Source organism: Mauremys reevesii, linkage group 4 (assembly GCF_016161935.1).
Source record: "Mauremys reevesii isolate NIE-2019 linkage group 4, ASM1616193v1, whole genome shotgun sequence".
Taxonomy (NCBI): Eukaryota; Metazoa; Chordata; order Testudines; family Geoemydidae; genus Mauremys; species Mauremys reevesii.
In genome coordinates this window covers 41,892,147-41,915,129 of record NC_052626.1, presented here as the reverse complement: position 1 = coordinate 41,915,129, position 22,983 = coordinate 41,892,147, and the positions used below count along the sequence as shown (strand labels likewise).

The following is a 22,983-nucleotide window of genomic DNA, read 5'->3' as shown; positions in this document are numbered from 1 at the left end:
TTTTACTTTGTTCTCCAAGGAGAAGGTATCTTTACAGCCCCACCCAAAGTTTTTACTTAAGGTGTTGTGACGGACTCAGGCCAGAAGGATATAAGAGGGTAGTGGAAGGCAGGTATATCAGCCTCATAATGAGCAGGTCCCTGTTCTCTGGATAGCCAAACAAGGGCTACTCCAGGCCAATCAAGACACCTGAGGCCAATTTAACCAGTTAAGATTGTTAGGCTAATGCCGGCACCTGACCTCAATTAACTGAGAGAGTCAGTTAAGGCTGATAGGCTAATGGAGACAGCTGGGACCAATTAATGTCCCACTTATACTGCTTTAAAAGCTCTCCTGTCCAGCTTTCTCGAGAGGAGCCCAGGTGAAAGGAGCTGGAGGAGAGGAAGCATTACTGAGCCCTGAGGTAAGGGTGAAGCTTGGGAAAGGGGAGCACGGGGAAGTGGCCCAGGGAATCAAAGCAGCATCAGTGGAGGAGGGAAGCCGCTAATAGCTGCTATCATTAGGGTCCCTGGGCTGGAATCTGGAGTAGAGGGCAGGCCCGGGTTCCCCCCTTCCTCCCCGCATGATCTACAGAGATCCCTTTGAGAGGGAAAACAGACTGTGGTCCAGGCAGGAGACCAAACGGTGCCTGTGGAGCTCTAAGGAGCAACATACTGTGGGTATTCTACCTTCCCACCTCCCATACCGGCCTGTGATGAAAATAGCTCAATAAACTGTAACTTTTGCCGCCATACTGGGAAAAGGAGGTCATATTGAGGGCCTTAGTGAGCTTCTGAGGCCACTGAATCCACCAGGAAGCGTGGGACCCACCAATACAGACTTGGAGCTTTGTCACAGTGTCTTCTGAATTTCACATCTACCAAATTATTCACCTTAATTTTTTTTTTTTGAAAGTCACGTCAGTGTACACAGGAGTCTTCCTTTCATACACAGATGATAAGAGGGCATTAGTCTTTCAGTTGGACAAAACTAGGCCATTCAGGAGGACCCCTAGACTCTCTATTTCTATTGCATTTAGGTGCTCCCCTAGAACTACCTTCAGTCAGAGGCTTTCTAAATGGATCTCTGGATGCTTTATTGCCTGTTACGGTTTCACTGAGATTACACCTCCCCTAAGAGTGGTCACACACTCTATTAGAATACAAGTCTACAACTGTAGCCCTACTCAAACATTCTGCAGGGCTGCAACATGGTCCTCGGTGCACCCATTTGTCAGCCACTGTGCCGTAGTTCATACTGCAAGATCAGATGCTACAGTAGGCACCAGTTTTTTCTTCAGTGATGAACTCCCATGTCCTTAAAGGGTTACTGCAAGGGAATCACCTAAAGTGGAGCACCCACAGGGACACTACTCGAAGAAGAAGGAGAAGTTATTCACCTTGTACAGTAACTGGAGTTCTTTGAGATGTGTGTCCCTGTGTGTGCTCCACTACCTGCCCTCCTCCCCTCTGCTTTGAAGCTGCCTCTGTGGGCTTTGCAGTAGAAAAAGAACGGAGGGAAGTTCATCTGCGCAGCTCTATGAGCCTCAATACATGCCACAAGGATGTGTAGGGTACATGAGCAACACGAATGGGCACTGCTACCAAAAATTGTCAATCAAAGGTACAGAGGTGCATGTGTACCTAAAGCGGAGCACCCACAGCAACATGCATCTCAAAGAACTCCAGTTACTACAACAAGGTGAGTAACCTCTCATTTTAAGCTATTGAAAGACTGTTTTGGCTACATATTTTTTCATGTTTGGTCCCAGTATATAAACCCCTCTATCTCACTGACACATGCCAAGAGACAAACCTAGAGGTGAGTTCTCGGAGTGGGGGAGTGCCCTGTAGACCCACTTGATTAAGCCCTTCCAATATAATTTTGTTCTTGCTCTCCCCCTGCCATGCTTCAGTTGGGAATAAGTAGGTTGGAACAAAAACTGCTAGGAGGAATCCTCCACTAGGGGCAGGAGCAGCAGAAATGGAGGGAACTCAGAGTTAGCAAAGGAGGACACCCTTTTACCCCATGTCTTAATAAGGAGGTGGCATCCTTAGCAAAAGCACTCACTTGATCAGGCTAGATGGGGCTGTTCAGCATATCACTTTTAATAATGTGTGTAGAGTGAAGAGATTAACGTGTCTCTGTCTCTGTGGGCCCTCTGCAATTACAGGTTCTGCAGCTTGTCCAAACCAGTACTGCTGGAAGGCAAGCACATATACAGAGTGAAATGCACTATCAATTTGGCTGTTATGGAATCAAGCAATCCCCTTGTTCTAGATACCATGAAATTGCTCTGGAATCCCTTCCCCTTGGGCAATACCTGTGTCCCAGCACCTGAAGCTGCATAGAGAGGCAGAGTGATAGGTAACTAATATACTTATTTGCAGGAAACTGAGCAGATGGTTCAGACAAGATCAAAAAGGAAACAGGAAGAAGAGGAAGAGGAGGGTGTGAATGCTGAAGGTTTTCAGGACTTTGTTACTAAGGCAAGGTAGGAATGGACTTTTACCCCTTGTAATAAAGTAGCACATTGCATCCCTTCTGCTCTTATACTGCCCCATCCTACCTCCCCAAACTGCTGCAGTGTCATCAGTATCTGTTGCATGGAGTGTATGATGGATGTTTTTGCCATTAGACCCAAAGGACAACATGGGCTCCATCCAGGCCCCGTAAATGCTCATAGTCTGTAATATCCACTCTATATCATGCTGGAGCAAATGCAGTCACACCTTAGAAGGAAAACAAGGCCAGGGCTGCTGCTGAGATTGCCCTGATCTTCTGTGGTTAAGCTTCCGTCATGGCTCTGTTTCTCAAATTCCTGTCTTCACAAGCACATCCGACCCTTGCCATCTTCCCTGAATTCCAGGTACCATCTAGGACTATGCCTCCTAAGGCATGGAGGAAGGTGAAGCACACTCCTTGCCATGACCATGGCTTCTTTCCCTTTCTGCTAAAACAATTAACTGTGAGCGGTTCATTAATGTTAAAGGACCAGCACTCTGCAGTTTTATAGGTCCCAGATTTGACCTGCCTTAAACTTGCTAGAATCTGGTAGGAAATGTATACTGCATACAAGGTAAATCCTCAGTGTCAGTTGGAGTGGTATGAAAAACAATATTATGCAATATTACATCCGTGTGATTATATTCAATTCTTCTTGAAGACAGCCATTGATGAGGAATTTCTTCTCCAAGGCCTCTCAGATCCTCTGGGAAAATCTTATACTGGTTTTTCTTTGTTCCTTATTTAACCTATGGATGATGTGACCATATTGACAGACTTCTCGCAACTTCATGGGGGCCAGGGGCTACAGAGGAGAACACTTTTCAATTGACTCTTAACACACTTGTCTAAGAGAGCTAAGGCGCAATCTCCACGTCCTTTGTTACAACCAGTTGTGGAACTTTTCTCTCATTCATGTCTGATCAACATTGACAGTGATTTACTGGATTTGGATGAGGAGAAAGCAGGGGTGATGTCAGCTAGATCTCTGCTACTGATCCAGAAGCTTCAGTGTCTTCTCCATCTCCTGATGATATCATGATGACTGTATCTGTTTTACTTTCTGATGACAATAATTTGTTTCAAGAGTTGCTGATTTGGATGGTAGACTCTTTAGAGTAGGAGATTACTGTGGTCCAAGGAAGGACTCCTCCTCTGGGGGGGAGGGATAGCTCAGTGGTTTGAGCATTGGCCTGCTAAACCCAGGGTTGTGAGTTGAATCCTTGAGGGGGCCACGTAGGGATCTGGGGCAAAATCAGTACTTGGTCCTGCTAGTGAAGGCAGGGGGCTGGACTCAATGACCTTTCAAGGGCCCTTCCAGTTCTAGGAGATGGGTATATCTCCATTATTATTATTATTATTATTGTTATTAAACATTCATCACCATAGTGCAGAGGAAGAGAAGTGGCTCAGAATATCTGGCTGACCTCAGCATCTATATTGCTGTTACCAAGAAGGCAGATTGCTTGTTCCTGGTCCCACAGCAGGGATTCTTATTTCTTCATACCAGACTTTTGGTTCTCTGATGGTCCCTGTGGGCAGTAAAAAGACTGACTCTGGAGTTGGTCAGTCTGCAGTCTGAAATGTGTACTCTTGGGCAGAAATGTGTACTCTTTAGGAATATTGGGAGTCCATGTTGCAGTTACCAGGCCATTGTGGCCAGATATTATCTCCAGCTTGGAACTGAACACTTCTTTTGCTGGGACCATCTGCGTGAGATATAAAAGAAGGTAGCAAAAGACATTGCTGCTGAGAGTTGAAGTTTCTAGACATGTTCTCTCTGCTTCATAGAATGCATCAGGTACATCTGAAAACTATGGTGTCGGACATTACTGAGCATGGGTACTTCTGGTTTAAATCATCTGGTCTGTTTCCAGCAGCTCAAGCCATCCCTTTTGATAATGAGTGCTTGTTCTACAGTATAATCTGAGAGACCCTGGAGAAGATCGAATCTAAGAGTTACTGCTTGATAACCAGAGTTTATCCAACTGCCCCTTCATAAACTTGGTGCCATGATGTGGTCCTTTATTTATGTATGTATTTGTTTTATTTAAATGTATAGGCATGCTCAGAGAGTGCCTACTCATAGGCTTTTGACACCCTTGACACAACTTAAAAATACAACAAAATTAATATCCAGCTATAATTCTTCAGTACAACTCACTGTAACCCACCACCAACAAACCAGGCAACCCAAAAGTTTAAATAACCCTTCCATCCAACAGTTCCTCACCATTACATATTCCAACCCTTCAAATGCCTGAGAGGAAAAAAATGAGCTTTGCAGTGTGCCCCGAAGGTTGAAAGACTTGTCTGAATAGGTGCTGCTTTCGCCAAGGCTCCGGGGCACCAGAGGCACATCCTGTAAGTGCGAATATGCAAAGGGTATCTTGCAGAATTGTGACTGCTGGCAATTAATTTACTTTACCTTGCTGGACTGTCATATGTTGTGACTGTTGCTGGCAGTAACCCTCTGCTGGCTTGCTTACCCTGTGTGCAGTTGTCACATTCTGGGTACAATCCAGACCAGTGAGGATTTGTCACTGTCTGCCCTGAAATCTTCGGTGCCACACAGTGCTTTGCTGTTGTATGTCCCAACCTGGACTGCTCACAAAGAGCCAAACAGCATGCAGGTCACATCCTGAGTGGCTGTATATAGCTATAGCCCTGGTCCAACAACTCTGACCCCAGCAGCCTGTTAGCAACCCACCAGTCACACTCTGGCTTCCAGCAGCCTTGATTACTACCTGCAGGGTGACCCCAACACATTCACAGTCCCAAAATTTCCCCAAAACATGTGTTCTGCATTGTCCAGTCCTCTCCTGGGAAGCTCAGATGTTAGAGGTCTGTTGCCCCTGTAAGGGGTCAATGTGCAACAGTTTACCACTTTAACTGGAGTTACCGGTACCCAAACAGTTCAGTTTATACACAGTACTAGATTAGTTTTGATTAAAAAATAAAACAAGTTTATTTAACTACAAAGAGAGAGATTTTTAAGGGAATACAAATACAAAGTATTAAAGTCAGAAATGGTTACAAGAGAAATAAAGATAAAATGCTTTCTAGTAGCTAAAATTTAACAATCTGGATTTGGTTCAGGGTAAAATCCTTGCCATATGCTCCCAGCAACATTTCTGACCAAAATTCCAAAAGAGGATCATCCCTTTCAGAAGTCAAAGGCCTGGTTCCCTTGTCGTCTTAGGTGAAAGAAAGAGAGAGAAAGAAAGAGCGATCCTGGGGTGGTTTTGTCCCTCCCTTTTATAGTCCAGTCACCCTTTGAAATGCATTTTTTGAGGGTTATACCTAGATAAAGTTCCTTCCTGCTGTGAGGACAGAGATATGGAATCTCCTGGTGAAAGAGGTTCCATGTTGTCGCTTGCTAAAAATGCAGATCAATCTGTTCCTGCCCCACTTGGTTGCCAAAGAATGGCCACTTGACAGGTGATTGCCAATCAACTTTGACACCTGGCTAGATGCATTAGCTTGTCCTTTGTCTTTTAGGAACAGGTTTACCCCTTCCTCAGATGTGTCTGGTAAATACATTGCAGTCATAATTTTAGCTTGTGTTCGTAACTGTATATATAGTGTTCCTACACACGTTTCAGCATGATATTATTCACCAGCAAGTTGCTAGTTTTCAAATGATACCTCACAAGGTATATTTTGTACAAAAATTCTTACAATAATGTGTCAGGTTTGAATACAGGGTTGCTTTTGGCCTCCACCATACTACATGATCACGAGATGATGCTAAAGCAGCATCAAAGAGCAGGAAAGGAAAGGAAAACAGCTATTCATGATACTAGAAATACAGCTCAAAATTGCTATGAATTGAAAGCTGAGTGACTGGCACTTGTCCTAGACGTGACAGAGGCCTAAGACATTGGGGTAGGATTTTACTATGTAATTCTGTAACCAAGAAAATGATAAAAAGAAATGTGAAATATTTTTGTGGGACCCACAAAAATGTTGACTGCTCCCCTTACTGACTCTGTGGCATTGGTTAATTACTAGGCCCTCCCCTTACTCTTGGGATGAAGCCATTAATGATGAATATAAAACAGAGGCCATGCTGGATTCTGTTACAGTGTTCATGGCCCTAGGTTTGATGAGGACCTGAGCGAGCACTTGTGGAGTCTTGCTGATGACCGCTGCACCCCTCCTATCAAACAGAACTCCCCAAAATAGTATATAAGGTTTGCTTTGGCTCTCTGTTTAGCCTTGGGAGGTTCCTGAAGTCCCTGAATTTTCCCTCCCACATACTGTGAGTGGCACCTGGGAGTTCTTCTGAGCTGTTCTCCTTCACAATACAGACCAGAGCATGTTCCAGTTCCAGGCATTCCTTCCCTGGAAGGCTGAGGAGACCAATAATTTCTCTGGCTTGTTCCTCTTCAGCCTCATGATCTGTTTCCTTTGTGACTGTCATGCAATGGCAGAAGCTCCTGGAATCCTCACTTAGGCCCTTTCTTTCTCTCTCTGTCTCAGTGAGAGTGACCTGGAGGAGGTGCTGACATTTTACACACACAAGAATAAGTCAGCAAGTGTCTTTCTGGGAACAAACCCCAGGACCACGAAGCCTAGCAGCAGCATCAACCAGTCAGAAAGCAGGGCCCAAGGAGGTAAGTGTATTGTGCAGTACTGAGACAGAGAGCTTATAAGAAACAAGGGTTGGCTATGGTGACCCAGTATAGAGTTGAGGAGAATGTAAAATCCCCAAGGGGCATTATCTAGGTCTAAGTAGAAAGCCCAGTAAAGATATGGGGAGCCTGGGGGTGATGAGTGTGACACAGTCGTGATAGGGTGTCCTTGCACAGGGTAAGGGTGCAGAGCCCAGAGAGGGTGGGTCTGATAGCTGAGTGATTAGTGATCCCAGCATAAGGAAAGGGTAGGTTTCTATTTTGCGGTCTGCATTAGCTAATGCTATGAATCAAGGCAACAGACAGTGATGTTAGAAAAGGGGAGGGGGGGTAGGCCACAATAAATATTGGGAAGAATCCAGCGTCTCTGCAATATTGAAACCCTGCAGTCCATTTCTCATGAAAAAAGTAGGTTAAACTGTTCTGCTTCCTGACTTTCAAAACTCATTTAAGATCTTCCTGAGATGGTGGAACAAGTGAAAAGGAATAAGCCCCAACATTCGGTGGCAGACTCAAGTGGAGAAGGAGAACTGAGAGACAAGCCCAAAGAAGCCAGGCAATCCCGTAAGTGAACCCACCCAAATCAGGGCAGAGTTAGCTTTCTAGCAAATGACTGAGGTAGAAACCACACTTGCTTAGTAGATTTAGAACTATCTTGAGAAACTACGGTGGTCAGAATCTAGATGCAGAAAAAGCTGAGAGAATCCCAGTCCCAACTCTGGGGGAAGATTACTGGGAGAAGAAATAATCTGTCTTTTGCGGTAAAAGGGCTCTGCAAGATATTTTGAGCCTGGAGAAAGGATATGTCTGAATCAGAGCTTGGTTCTTGCCAGCCCTTGCTGGTGGTTGAGTTTTTTCTTGGCTTCATCAGGCCAATAAGCACAGGCCCCTTGACCACATTGCTGTTGTCTTTGGGGTTCTGGAAAGCTGTTTAACTTATGAAACATTCTGATTGGCTTGTTTGTATTGTTTTAACAGGGCCCCTGTCTTTCACAGAAGATGAGGCAAAATTACTCCAGTGCAACCACCCTCGTGCTTCCTCCTCTGTTCCTGGTGCCACGCTCCAGAGAAGCATCAGTTCCCAGTTGTCATCTCATGCCACAGCCTCTAAAAACACACAGGTGCCTGGTCACCACTCCTCCCTGGCTTCTCTAGCTGGTCCCAAACTGACTCAGTCCCCACCCTCCCCACCTTCTTTCCAGAGCCAGAGTACAATCCCTGACAACTGGTCTGTCTCCACAAACCCAGTGTCCCACCAGACGTCTAACCATGCAGGGTTGCATCGTTGTCGGTCTGGCAGCTACACCATTGGGCCCTTCTCATCATTTCAAAGTGCTACTCAGATCTACAGCCAAAGACTGTCCCGACCATCCTCTGCTAAAGCAGGTGAGTGTGCTGGGCAGTCAGGATGTGTGAACATGTCATTGGGTAAATCCCATCTTTTGTCAGTCAAGGTTCCTCCTAGAATTGAAGAATTCTTCATACTGTCCAAGCTGGGCTTCTGTCCCTATGGTGATCAATCTCAAATTTGCTAATCCAGTTGCCATGAAGAGTAGAGTAGAGGCTTCTTGGTCAGGGCAAAGTGTACATAGCCTTTACCTGCTCTGTGATAGCCAGAAATGTTTAATTTTCAGGGTTGTGAATCTAGCTCCTTTCATCAGCACTAAATTCCTTTTTGGGATAAAACAGCCTCTCCCTACTAATAATTCCTGCTTTCTGTGCTGATAAATGGAGAATTGAACTAGTTCATTCAGCTTGGAATGAAAGGGTCTCGCCTGAATGGCAGAGGTGGGAAATGATGTATGTGAGAAGGGGTAGTTGTGCTCAACTGCACAACTGACACAGCATTGATACATGATGATATGGTATTAACAGTTTCAGGGCAGTTTCAGTAATATAAAAGTCCTCTATGGGGCTATGCAGGGTTCTTGTTGCTGGGGATTCCTATTTGATCTGCAGGAGACTCATCCAGTAGAAGTGGCAGTTAGTCGCAGGTTCAGAGAATGGTCAAGGCCTCCAAGTAAAATCTGAATGGGGCAGTGTTTAAGAGAATGTTAATAACAACATAACTTCATATTTCCCTAGGCCCTTTCATCTTGGCATACCTCAAAACATCTTACAAATTACATGTAGGGATTTTTCATTCTATATTGAAGCACAGATATCTCTAGGGTGGAAAGAGATTGAGCAATGCTACCGAACAGAATAAGATAGCTGAAGAGAAAAATAAAGTGTATCCATCAGAAACTGATGGAGGCAGAGGTTTAGGGAGGCAGAATGTAACCTATATTGAAAATTGGTCAGCACATCCACGCTACCACCCCTACTCTTGAGGAAAATGCCATATGTTCTTTACATATTTGCTTAGTAAGTAAATTAAGGCCCCTTTATGTCTGAATGAGTGTATTAACACAGGGGTTTAATGCAGTTTAACTAATCCACTTTAAATTCACAGCTTTTCTCAGTTCAGATCAATGTTCCTGAGTGTGCCCATGTATACAAGCTTTAACTGTGAGTTGGGTTTCCCTCTGCAGATCTGGGTTTGAAGTGGACAACAAACTCTGTCACATGTTCACTGAGACTGCTTTATATAATGTGGTGAGCTTTCTGGCATTAAAATAAACCTGATGCAGCTGCTCAGTAGCTTATTTAAAGGGATCCATTTGCTTTTAAGCAAAGTCATTGTAGCTTTTGTATGAAAAATACCAAACATGCCTTTCATCCCATAGGCAGCTTCCATGCTCTTTTGGTGAGGCCATCCTGGGTATAATGCCTGCTAGAGGTGTCTCGTAGAGAGGATCAGGAGTATGCCTGCTGCCTCTGGAATCCTGAAACTAAATGCAAGTGTCTGAATGATCCACTTTCTGGAATTCAGAGAAGCCTAGAAACCAGAGCTGATAAAGTCTGATTAGGTGCCTTCCAAGGAGCCAAAGCAGATTATTTCCTACTATGCATTTACCACTATTTTGTCTGGTCTAGTTTTAAAAGTTCCTAGTGCTGGGGCTTCTTCTCCCATTTGCCATCAGAGGTGATTTGAGAGACTCACTTCCAGGAAAGGTTTCCCGACAATTCAGCCAAAAATGTACCCTTTTAAATTCATCCCATTGCTCTTAGTTTTACTTTGTTTTACCTTTCTCTAAATAATTCCTCTCCTCTCCTGGTATTCACAGACATTAAGTTCTTGAAGACAGTTATCATGTCCCGCTTCTGTTATCTTTCCTCATAACCCAGTCTCTCAAGCTCCCTGATAATTTTTGTAGCTATTCTCTAAATTCTCACCAATTTGTCAGCAGCTTTCTAGAAATGATGTAGTGTCACAGGTCAGATCATATTAAAGAAGGGAAAGACCATAATTCTCTGATCTGTGACGTGATGCCACTGTTTGTGCAGCTGCAAACTGTACTGACTTTTTTTTTTTACAACCGTATCACATTACACACTCCTTTTCAATTTGCTGCCCACTCTCTCTCATCTGTTCCTGCTTTATAAGTTTTTCTTCCTCCCATAGAGTATCTGGCTTCTGTGTTATCTTCCCAGATGTATTACCTGCATCTTTTTCAAATATAATCTCATTTTGTTACTTCCTGCCCATGTTTCTGATCTCTCTAGGCCCCGTCATTTTATTTCTTTGTCCTCATTGGTGTTTACAGCTTCTCCTAATTCACCTATGAATCTCATCAATATTCCCATCTTCCCAATCATTAATGAAAATATTAAATCCAGATCTAACACTATCTACCTGCCAAGACACCTCCCCGCCTCATTGCTTTGCTGTCTATCATAACCTTCTGTTTATGACCCTCCAACCAGATTTCAGTCTATGAATGTCTTCTAATTATTTTTCTATATTGATTTTGTTCTTCATAAGAAGGTTGTGATGTCTGTGTTCAACCTGTTACTGATCCTCTTTGAATAGGGAGCCAAGTGTCCATGCTTTAAATTGTTTTAGGTCCAACTAACATAAGAAAGAAGTATGTTTCTTCAGAGGCAACTTCCCTCTACACACTTGGCTTCCAAACATCCCCTCACTTTCTAGGATGAGTGCAAAAATATCTTCTGTCTTTCAAATCCCCACACCTCGGCTGCTTCAATTCCAGTCACTGCTCTAATACAGATAATTAATATGTGAGCACAGACAGCCAATGCCCATTGGAACTGGGTGCCATTAGCAGCTCTATCCTGAGGTGAATGAGGGTTCAGTCTTGGTGTGGAGAAGCTCAGATGTGCACAATGGAGCCTGTTGCAGAAGTTTCCTACCGGCTTTTATTTCTATTGTTGCAAATGTACAAGTCTCTCCTATTTAATTCAGTGTCTTAGCTCCTTCCTCAGAGGGCATGAGGAGCTCTCTGGAGCCCAAAACATTGCTTTACTTTTCTAAGTGGATGAAAACTGTGTGTTTGGCAGGTTCGTGCCGTCGCAGTCCAAGTGGGCAGCGCGTGGGCTCAGCCAGGGTGCACAAGGATGCAGAAAACAGCTCTTCCCATAGCAGACGCTACAACCACAGTATTGTAGCAGCAGAGCTGCAGCGGCTGGCGGAAAAGCAAGCAACCAGGCAATATTCCCCACCCAGCCACATCAGCCTCCTTACACAGCAGGTATGTGGGCAGTAAGGTTTCCCTGGTGACAATAGAAAAGATGGGCACATTCTCCTAAGTCAGAGCCAAGGACTGGGACAGACTGTTCTGGGAAGAGAGAATCTCATGAAAGTGGATTTCCTTCCCTTTTGCTGCTGTGGGATTAGGGACTAAAGCTCTCCTAGATTATAGTTAAATTGCATAGGGAAGTGCTTGAAGCCCTGTTGCTCAAATGGTTAGACTGGACAAAGTACTAAAAAATACATTCTAAGGAAGAAATCTGCCCCAGCTGTTAGTGGAGAAGATCGATGAGGAAGTAGGTCTTTCCCAAATCTTATTTCTCGTTTTTTTACTCCCTTAAAGTCAGCTGCCTCATTCCTCCATTGACTTGTCAAATGCTGGACTATGGCATTATAAGGGGAGATTTTAACAGCCCAGCAAAGTGCCTAGGCCACTGCCAGTAACTGGACTATCAATTATTATGCTTATTGCCAAGAGCAGCTGTAAGGCCTTTGTAGCAGTCTTAGCATAACTAGGCCATGAGAATTGAGCATGACTCTGCACCATCCTGTTGGGCTTTCTTTTAAACTGTGAAGCATGCAGTTCTGAAAGACAGGAAGTTTGTTTATATTTGATTTCTGGTGTTTTTTTGTTAGGGCCCATGAGACTGCAGACTCTGCAAAAGCACATCTGTATAACTAATGGCTTGAAACGTCTTGCTTAACAAATTGCTTGCTCAGTGGCTATTGGTGATTGACAAGCTATGTGATACTTTGAGCATAATAAGGGGAAAGAGGGTTGGGTCAAGTGAACTCTGGTGTGAATCCATCTTAAGGTCCCCAGCGGCAGATGGAAGACTGGCCATCAAAAGGCTATTGACCACTTAAGACTACTCCAGACCTTTGGGGTACCTATTAATTTGGGGTGCTCTATAACCTGTTTCATTTGCATGTGCTTGAGACTAAATAAAGTAAAGACTTTAAGTGAAAGCACTCTTGTGTTGTACTGCTTGTGCCAACATCTATCAGATGGATGTGCTATACTACCATTGATTTATTTCCTGACAGTGCCTCGTAAAGAGCAGGGCCGGCTTTAGGCCGATTTGCCCCAGAATCGGGCCCATGTGCCTAAGAGGGCCCCGGGCCAGCGCCTTTTTAATTTTTACTCACCTGGCGGCACTCCGGCGGGTGTTCAGTGGCATTTTGGCGGCAGGCCCTTCAGGGTCCTTGAGTGCCGCCAAAGACACGGAGCGTCGCCGGGTGAGTACAAATCGGGCTCTGCACTTGCTAAAGCTGGCCCTGGTAAAGAGTAGTTACCACGAGCTTTGGGTGTAGATGACCCTGCGTAACAGCATCATATGGGAATCAAAAAACAATATCAGACCGATGAGCACAGCAGAAGGTGTCTGTTTCTGTAGAAATGCCTGGACAAACAGTATGATAGCACTGGAAGTCTAGACAGAACACGTGGCAGGTTAATGGAGTTTTGATAAAACATATTCCATTCAAATCCTAACTCCATTTTGAAATTCAAGCTAGTGTAGAATGCGGCAGCCCTTTTGCTAAAAAGGACATCTTTCCAGGAACATATGACATTGTACTTCATGATCTGTGCTAGCTGCCTTTGGCTTTCCAGCTAGTGTTTTAAGGGGCTGGTTTTGAGTTACAGTGTCCTAAATAACCTGAACTCTACCTACATGAGAGACTACCTCTCCCCATGAAATACCTGCTGCACTTGTAGTCAGCTGAGACACACAAGCTAGATCTCCCTCAGTTAATAGGAGATGAGCTGCTATCAGTGTGTTTTTTCCAAGTTGGATCCTCCACTTTGGAAATAACACTTTCCCATCCCGCACCTGGTACCAAATAGTCCAAATCAGCTGACTATCAGGAACACTGCAAAGCCCATCTACTTGAAAGGATATTTGGAGATAGCTGAGGTGGGTTCTGGATGGAGACGTTTTGCTATGTTTTCTGATGATTAGCTGTTTGTTCTAGTGAGTTGTATATACTGCTGTTCCTGTTTTTATTTTATTGTTTTATTGGGTGTTTTTGAATGTCTGTCGTGAAGCCTAGCACTGGGATAGATGTGACTTATTTTGTTTTAGCATTTAAAAAAACTTTTAGGCACCTGGCTGACTCCGAGGGGTTGAATAGATTATGGTCTCTTCTGCCTCTAGGCTAATGGTCCCAGTTCAGTCCTAGTAGCTCTGATTAAATCTGACAGCTGTTCACTGACCCTTGCATGAAGTTCATTGATGGTCTTAGTTGGTCCCTAATGGACAGATAGCCATGCTACCAAAACCCCTTTAGAATTTGGCCCTCTTGTTGACAGACTCAATGGAGAAGACAAGGACTGAGTCAGTCATGGAACCTGAACTGATATCTTGCCCCTAGAGAAGATAATCCCTCTAAATCTGGATTGACATTGATATTGGAGGGAACGATGAGAGAAGCTTGAATTGCTGCTGCCCATAGTGTTCAATCCCCAAAACTATCAATCTGGCACTTTGCACCAACTCTAAATATACTTGGAATAGAATATAGACTTTTCTTTTATTTCAAAAGCTTGTCAGTAGAATTGTTCAGAAATTTTCTGGTGGAACATTTTTTCTGTCTGACAGTGCTGTTTCATCAAAAGTAAAACGTGTCATGGAAATACATTGCCTTTGACAAAAAATTGTTTCTAAATGAAAATTGAAAAAAAAGGTTTTGATGAGATTGAAATGTTTCATTTCAGCATTTTTGGAGCAGATTATTTTGATTTTCTATTTTGAAATTACTTTGTTTCAGTTGTTTTATATTATAAAATATATACTGAAAAAGTCAACAAAATTTAAATATTTTAGTCTAATTTTGAAACACAATGTTTTGATTGACCTGAAACCATTCCCCCCTATCCCCCCCAGCCCCACTGTTTGGAATGGAAGAAATTTCAAAATCGTGAAGTTTTCCCTGAAGTGAAAAATCTGATTCGCACACAGGTCTACTTGTTAGTGTCTCCTAGTCTTTGCATAGAGAGCTCCAGCTGCCCTTTGGCACTATTTACAAATGGCTGATGGGATTCTCGTGGCTTTATCTGGCTTCCCTTTTCCATCACTGCTGCTGAGACAAATTTGCATGGAGATAGTAATAGCTTTCATCATCTTACAAAGGCCTAAATGCTTTCCTGGTAACTAATTGTGATGCAGAGTACACACACATTTTTATGTTATGACTGACTGAATTGGGAATGGGGAGGAAGATGAGAGAACTGGTTTGAAGGAAATGCTTCTATCCCCATAATCAGTAGGGACAGCAAGGGAGAGCCAGGCAGCAGACATGAATGATTGAATCTGAGAGCATTCCAGTATTTTGTAAAAGGCAGTTGTAAGTCTGGAAATATGTTGTTTGTATAAGGAGAGTGGCTAGTGTTGCTTTCATGCTTCCAGGGTCTCCCAAGTTATGTACTCATAGATGGGTTAGGTTTAGGATGGTTCCAGGGTCCTCTATAGAAGGAAACTCAGACTGGGTGGGAGGACCTCATTTGAAGGCCACACTACAATTAGTTAGGATCCCAGACCTTCTCTCACTTTCCTGCTGATTGCAGTTCCTCATTTTTTATATGGAAATACAGTCTTCAGAGATGACAGGTTTCAGCATGCAATGCTCCATTTTGACCTGAACAACTGGGACAATGTATTTTGGGATATACAGTTTCTAAAAGCTTTGCTTCTGTATTGAAGATTAATATGGCCATGGTTTGTGTTTTAGAACTCTGTGACTGAACGTTGACAACCCCGACACAGATCTATGTGTAGAGGTGTGAGGTAATGCCAAAGACAAAGCTGAAATAGATGTTCACAATTTGGGATAAGAAAGGAAATTCAGCCCAGTGCCTGGGCTCTCTCACTCTAGGGAGAGGGGAAGGGTGACCAGAGTATAAACACTTGGATACTTGTCTTTGGTGATATAAGGGTGAATGACTGGAGTGCAGCCTGGTGGCATGTATTGCTAGGCATCCTCTCAAGAGAGGCTTCAGAGATCTCCTGGTATTGCCCAGCCAGCAGTACCTTGAGCTATAGAATGCCAAGGCAGAAAAGCCCAAGCAGGGAGACCGCAGATGAACTCAACTCTTCCTCTCCAGCTGCTGCAAGGGGCAACTTCTCAGTTCTGTGCCTGTCCCCATCTAGAGACGTCCTACCTCTTGAGTGCCTGGGTAGTTGAAGGCTGCACTTAAGACATACGCAATCTTCTCAACCTAGAAATGTATGAGAAATACCTTGAAAGGTGGTGGTTTGGAGGAATCAGAACATAACTGCAAAGCCCAATGGGACGTGGGTGAAGTAGGAACATTCTAAAAGGGCATGTTACATAGAAGGTACCTGGATAAGAATATTACTTATTTTATTAATAAAATTGTTTGAAGTCACTTCCACAGGCTTGGAGCCCATGCAGCTTAGTTGTGAAGAGGCTGGCCAGTACGCCAGGGATTTGCGATTTGGATTTCATCATCGTTAATTCATTATTTGTTGCTTTAGGCTAGTAATTCTCAATAGGTGGCCTGCAAGCCAAACGTGGCCTGCCAAGGCTTTCTGAGTGGCCAATCAGCTCACCTTAAAAGAAGTTTATAATTAAATTCACGAACAGTGGTGTGCTCCCTATCATTTGCCTATGACTTCCTTAGTAAGTAACTTACTGGCAGTGATTAATTTGTAATGAAAGAGATGCTGAGGCTCAGCCCTGGCACAAATTAAGCACTGGCTGGCCAGCTGGAGAGCGGCAGCTGCTGGTTGGGTGCCCAGCTCTGAAGGCAGCACAGAAGTAAGGGTGGCATGATATGGCATGGCCACTCTTACTTCTACGCTGCTTCTGAAGGTGGCCCTGCCTTCAGAGCTGGACATCCGGAGACCAGTGGCTGCTGGTCAAGAGCCCAGAGGTACCAGGGCTATGAACTGCCAAGCCTAGAGGTGCCAGGGTTCAGCCCTGGCAAGTCCTGGCACAAATTATGCCCTGCTTACTGGATCATAAGTTCTCATAATAGCACCGGCTCTGATTGAGCTAGAATGCCACCCTTTTTTTCATTAGTGATGGAAATGGAATGAAAAATCAATGTGTAAGAGTAAATGTCGCAAAGTCAACAGTGAAAACTGAGCTCTTAACCCAAACTGGCAACAAATTTTCTTTTTATTATGCCACCTTATTTAAACGCAAAACCCTTGTGTTTAATATTCTAAACCACTGTATGCATCTGTAAAGTCATCAACGTGAGGCACAACTTTGAGTCAAACACAGTAACTTCAATGAGGCCTATCCTCCCAGCAGTGTTGCAAGACATGACAGAATTTCAAATCTGAAGTCTTCATATCACACTTCAAATATTCTCACTACTTCATCGATTGTACAAGATAAAGCAACAACTGCTTCTCTCTGGATAATGTTGGTACTAGCTAAAAAGAAAAAGCCTTTCCTTGATGCCGAGCTTGTGAAGGAGTGCATGTTGGAAATGCTAGTGGAGCTTTTTCCAGAGATAAAAGCAAGGGTGATGTGAACCATGATAAGCAAGTTCTCCTGTCTGATTCCACCACGGTGCAAAGATTGGAGGTAATTTACAAGGATTGTTTGTCAGCACTGTTTTCTGATTTAAAAAATGGCAAATACATGTCTCTTGCAGTGGATGAATCAAGTGATTTAAGTGACACTGTCCAGCTATTGTTTGTTAGATTTGATGATGGTGAAATTTTCAAGGAAGAATTTTTATGCTTAATACCATTAGAAACCTATGCCACAGGAGAGATCATTTTTTAAAAGGTAAAAGCCTTTTTTTTTTTATTTTGGGGGTGAGGGGGGTGTTAGATGTGCAGAAAGTAAACTTGCTTGTTACAGACTGAAGTCCCTCCATGTCAGGGAAAGAGAAGGGCTTTGCTTCATGTTTGGCAGCGATATACCCTTCATTAAATATACTTCACTGCATCATTCAGTAAGACTGTCCTGTGCATTAAATTGTCTGGGGACTTGGGAAAAAATGGGTATTGTGATGAGATTAGTGAACTACATATGCTCAACTTCTAGCTTGCAGCATTGTCTTTTAAAGATCTTTTACTGTCTCTAATCCCTGGTGTTCCTATCTGCACTTTTCCCTTGCCCCAGAACATCCAGTTAACATTTCTTTACTTACTCTTTTATGTTCCACCCTCTGTACCGAGATGCTTAAATTTCTTGTAACTATTAAACCAACTGGCTGCTGAAATGGCAAGGTTCAACAGGAAATTTTAAGAGCTGATAGCTAAAGGGATGCAAATATAAGCAAGACATTTTTGAGTTTATCAGAAGCAGGAAACCTGAGAAAATCAGTGTGTCCCAGCTCTGGACTACCAGAGAGAAAAATAATTTAAGGAGAATAAGGGCATTGCAGAGAAGTGGATTTGCATCAGACTTCACCACAGAGGATGTTGGGAAGACACCTACCCCGGAATTATTCTTTTCAGATAATGAAGTTGAGGTACCATCAGACTGAGGTGTCAAAAGAGGAAGGAATGAAATAACCTGATAAAGAGCAGGTAGTCCCCTCGACTGGATGGCTTTCCTCCAAGAATTCTGAAAGAATGTAAAAATGAAGTGACCGAGCGGCTAACAAAAACTTGCACTCTCTCTTATTAAAGTCAGTTACTGTACCAGAGGATAACGCATGTCATTATTTTTTTTAAAAGGCCAAAGGATATTCTTGGTGAGCCTTTCTTCAGTATCAGATATATTGGTTGAAATAATTTAAAATGTGAATTGTAAACCACCAAGAGGTTTACAATTCACATTGTAGATAGGGACAAAAAACTCTGTGTCTGATTTATTAGAATTCTTTGAGCTCATTAGCAAAATAGTAAATAAAAGAGAACTGGTTAATACTATTTGGACTTTCAAAAAGCCTTTGACAAAGTCCTTTAAAAGAGGCAACTAGTCACGGACTGAGAGGTAATGTTCTATTGTGGATTTGAAACTGGCTGAGACAGGAAACAAAGGGTAGGAATAACTGACCAATTTTTAACATGACAAAAGACTAATGGGAGTAAAACATTGGAAGTGGTGTTTAAAGTTGTTAATTATTTGGAAAAAAAGGGAGGGAGGGCATGAAATGGCAAAATTTACAGATGGTGCTTACATTAGTGAAGATTAGAAAAAACTGAGAGACTTGATGCTGGGTGACTAGGTAACACAACTGACGAGCAAATAAGTAATGCAAATTTTAAGGAATAAATATAACTACTCATATTAGAGGGATCTAAATTAAATGTAATCACTAAGGAAAAAGACTTGAGTTTCATTCTGGACTGCTCATCTGCTGTGCAAGAAGTCGAGAGAAAACAAAAGATTAGGATGTACAGTATAAAGAATGGGATAGAAAATAATATGCTATTAAACAAAAAACAACGATATGCCCTCACCTGGAATACTGTGTTCAGTTCTGGTCACTGTATCTGAAACAGGATATAGCAAAAATAGAAGGGATTCAGAGATGGGTGATTGAAACGATTAGAGGCAGGGAAAGATTTCTGTATAAAGAGAGATTGAAAAGATTAAGACTTTTAGTTTAGGGAGGAGATGTGTTAGAGGGGACATGATGGAGCTATACAGAACAATGAATGGCATAGGGAACATAAATCATGTAAACTTTATTTACACTTTCTCATGATAAAACAAGGGAACATTCAATACATTGGAAGGCAACCAATTTAAAACCGATAAAAGAAAGTACTTATTTACACAGAACGCGCTTAACCTGTGGAATGCACTGCCACAAGATATTATTCAGGTCAAGAGCTTAACAGGATTCAAAACCGTATCAGATATACTTATATACAATAAGAACAGGCACAGTTACATTAGACAGGATAACAAAAATTATATAAGGAATAGACCCTCAGCTTTTGGGGCATAAGCCAACCACCGATAGACAGAGATTAGAAAGAAACTTCCCCTTTAAGCAGGTTATTTCACAATTGTCCACTATGGGGTCTCTTGTACCTTCCTTTGAAGCATTGATCAGAAAGAATACTTGGGTTTGCTGGACCGCTGCTCTGGACTGATCTGGCAATTTTTATGTTCCCATGCTAATGTGAGTCCTTAACTCTATGAGGAATCTGCATGCTCTGCTGCTTCTCCCACTTTTGTGACCCTTTCTCCTTTCCCATGTTTTTTGCATTCTAGACAAGATAATCTTTATTTTATGTGTAAGGTTATTGAGATGATTGTGGTGAAGTAATACTAGCAATATCTGGATTTCTTGCGTTTCCCTGAATCTTTTCAGTGCCTAGTCATGGCATTAAGTCTATACTGGTTTTGTTGGTTGAGCTCCTGGTGATGGACAAGATTGTGTTCATATCTTGATGAATGTGTATAGTGGTTTGGGCTGCAGTGCTGTCAGTAGGCTGACACACAGCTCTAGATCTTTGTTTCTCTGGGTCCTGACACTTCAGTTGCTCAGTTTGCCTGGCTGATTTTGGGGTCTGGATGAAAAAGCTGTTTGAGGCTCATGACACATGAATTAGAAGCAGTGTTGGGGGATGCAGTGTGAAGAAATGTCTGAATCAATATACTCCCCTTCACCGTGAGAGGTTTTTCCTACTTTTTGGTAACTTGGTTAATAAACTAGAGGTCTTACTGGATCCTCTGCTGCTTCTAGAGGGCCAAGCCAAGAAGCAGTAGTCAAAACAGCTTCTTTTCCCATCCATGGCTATGGCCTTCCCTGTTAGATGAGGACCTCGCAACAGTAATCCAGGCCTTTTTACCTGCTGACTTAGTTACAACAATGTTCTTTACAGTGTGTTACTTCTGAAGTCCACTCATAAAATGTATCTACAGCACAAGGTGGCTGCTTGTTTTCATGCTTGGCAGAGCTTCTGCAGGGAGCATGTTATAATTGTGTTTTGCCGGTGTGCACAGGGACAGGTGGCACATGGATGTGTATATGCCTCTTTTTGTGGGTACTGTACACCTTTTTCTCTGAAATATGCTGTAAGGTAAAAAGAGAGTCTCTCCTCAAGCACTGGATCTGTGTGAGGTCTCATATCACAGGGGCCGGGGGTCTGCTGCTGATATCAACCACACTGTAGCACTTTGTGGTTATTAATGTTAGTGAACAGAAGAATGTGTTGAATTGGCCCAGCTTTGCAGGGAGGAGTAGGAGGGGAAACCTGATGGGAGCACTGCCCCTCTCTATGAAGGAAAGTGTGAGGTTTCAGGACCCAGCTATCGTTAGGAACAGCTCCAGCTCTTCCAGCCAAGGAGTTTAATCATAGGGATAACATCAGACCACCCAGGCGAGAGCTAGAATGAGCTGTCTCCTTCTCCGCTATACAGCCAGCCAGTGCCCAAGGTCCAGCAGCCAGGCCTCCTGCAAACGTGCTGACAGATCTCCAGGAGAATGTGGCATTTCTCTTGCTCTACATTTTTCATTTGGACAAAAAGTGGATTTTAGCAGAAACCAGAAAAGTTTGCTTAAACCTAGGGGGGCGGGGAGGGGGGCTTTTGGGTGGCCATCATGCAGTGTCTCAGGGTGACCTTGTAGGAATAGTCTGCCACAGGAACCCTAGAATAAGGACCTTCCACTAGGTATCGGTGATCAAACCCAATCCTATGCAGCTCCTTTCCATGCTGCCTGTCTGTCTCTTACTGTGCAGCTTGAAGTCCCCTTAGCCGTACTTTGCTAAGGCTATGTCTACACTAGCACTTCTGTCGCTATAACCTATGTTGTTCAGGGTGTGAAAAAACACCCCTCTGAATGACATAAGTTACAGCAACAGAAGCACAGATGTGGACAGCACTATGTTGGCGGGAGATGCTCTCCTGCTGACATAGCTACCACCGCTCATTGCGGGTGATTTAATTATGTCGATGGGAGAGCTCTCTCCTGTCGGCAAAAAGCAGCTACATGGGAGATCATACAGCAGTACAGCTGCATCAGTATAGCTGTGAAGTTGTAAGATTGCGAGTGCAGACATGGTCTAAACGTGCCACAAAGCAAAGCTCATGTGTGAATACACAGCTCAACTCCTTCTATCCTGATCCCGAACTGTGTGTTCGGGCAGCTAAGTAGAGATTAGACTAAAACCACAAAACTCAGGACAGGAATAAAAATCCATGTACAGCAGGGTTATCATCAGTGTTTAGTTCCTTGCTGTGGCTCAGCCTATCTCCTAGACATCTCAAGCTGCTTTGTTTCCTTTCTGTAACAATTTGGTTTGCTGTATGTGGCTTTTTCCTTCTGCATCGTTGTAGGGCCACTATTCCTCACCCCTTAGCTGTTCTTCACACACTGCTTGTTCTCACAGATGGATGTTACTTCTGACAGTGATGACTTGTGCAAATCAGTAAGAATGTGAAGGGTCTCAGCAGAGGCTGTAGGAGGAGAAAATGTCAGTGTGCTTTCTGCAGCACAGGAATTGTGCCCCTCCTACTGCTCTGAGGCTCCAGAGGGAATGGAAGCAGAGGCTTTTGTTACGGTGAAGTGGCCCCTGTAATCTGCAGAATTGCCAAGCTGCCAAATGGGGCAGGCTGTGCAGCTAGGAACTCACGTTTGAGGAAGATTGTGCCCTGGTCATCAATCATTTGACACATCCATGCCCCATCGAAATCACTCCCAGTGGGAAGTTTTGCGGTAGAGTGCTTAAATGAGAGCCTAACTCTGAGAAGAAGCAAAAGGCGAATTTAGCCATTCGCGGCGGCAGCACTAACTTTTTTTTTATTGTTAAATGGATGCATACGCTGGAGACACTACAAAGAAATCTCTAAGTTTGTCAGGTTTCCCAGGAATGTCTCTGGCAGGTCTTTGTCTGGAACATTTTCTGGAGACTGGAACACTTGTGCTCTGTATGCATATGTATATCCTGTAAGCTGGTAAGCTCAGCAAGCAGGAAGGAATGTCACAGGCCTTTGGCCAGATCAGCCTTGGTGCGCACACAGATTTCACACCTCCCATCCTGTTAGCCCCAGTTCTCATTTCTTCTGGCTGGTCTTCTCAGCAAATGCAAATCTGTGCATGAAATGAAACTGTCTTGAAGTGGGTTTGTACTGGTTGGGTGTGGCCAGAAAGCTGACCTGGGTCATGAGAAGGTGACCCTGGAGTAGTGAGTGTGTACTGTGTGGTTTCTCCGAAGGGCCCTTAATGTGGGTGTATTTTGTCCCACTATTCAAACAGTGAATTGTGGGTTTAATAAGAGGTTGGTGGTTTGGGGTTTCCTTTTGCTGTCCAGAAAAGAGACAAGTTAAGATCCAGCAATGTTTCCCACATTGGGAAGGCCTGTTATATTCTGGCAG

General features: G+C 43.4%; 1 protein-coding gene across 16 annotated transcripts in view; it reads left to right on the top strand.

Annotated features, from left to right (window-relative positions):
• Nucleotides 1-22,983, top strand: part of TTLL5 (tubulin tyrosine ligase like 5) — a 235,835-nt gene that overhangs the window by 95,149 nt on the left and 117,703 nt on the right. For 11 of the 16 annotated variants that reach the window (XR_005597950.1, XM_039536715.1, XM_039536717.1 and 8 more), the window contains 5 exons: nucleotides 2,370-2,473; nucleotides 6,970-7,103; nucleotides 7,575-7,685; nucleotides 8,100-8,507; nucleotides 11,526-11,716. Coding sequence is in view for 12 of the 16 variants with exons in the window: in XM_039536715.1 (XP_039392649.1) it covers nucleotides 2,370-2,473; nucleotides 6,970-7,103; nucleotides 7,575-7,685; nucleotides 8,100-8,507; nucleotides 11,526-11,716 (948 nt within the window). In the remaining 4 variants the exon portion in view is untranslated. Of the gene's footprint in view, nucleotides 1-2,369; nucleotides 2,474-6,969; nucleotides 7,104-7,574; nucleotides 7,686-8,099; nucleotides 8,508-11,525; nucleotides 11,717-12,351; nucleotides 12,647-22,983 lie in introns of those variants that run through there. The other 5 variants (XR_005597953.1, XR_005597952.1, XM_039536725.1 and 2 more) reach the window with 5 other exon arrangements.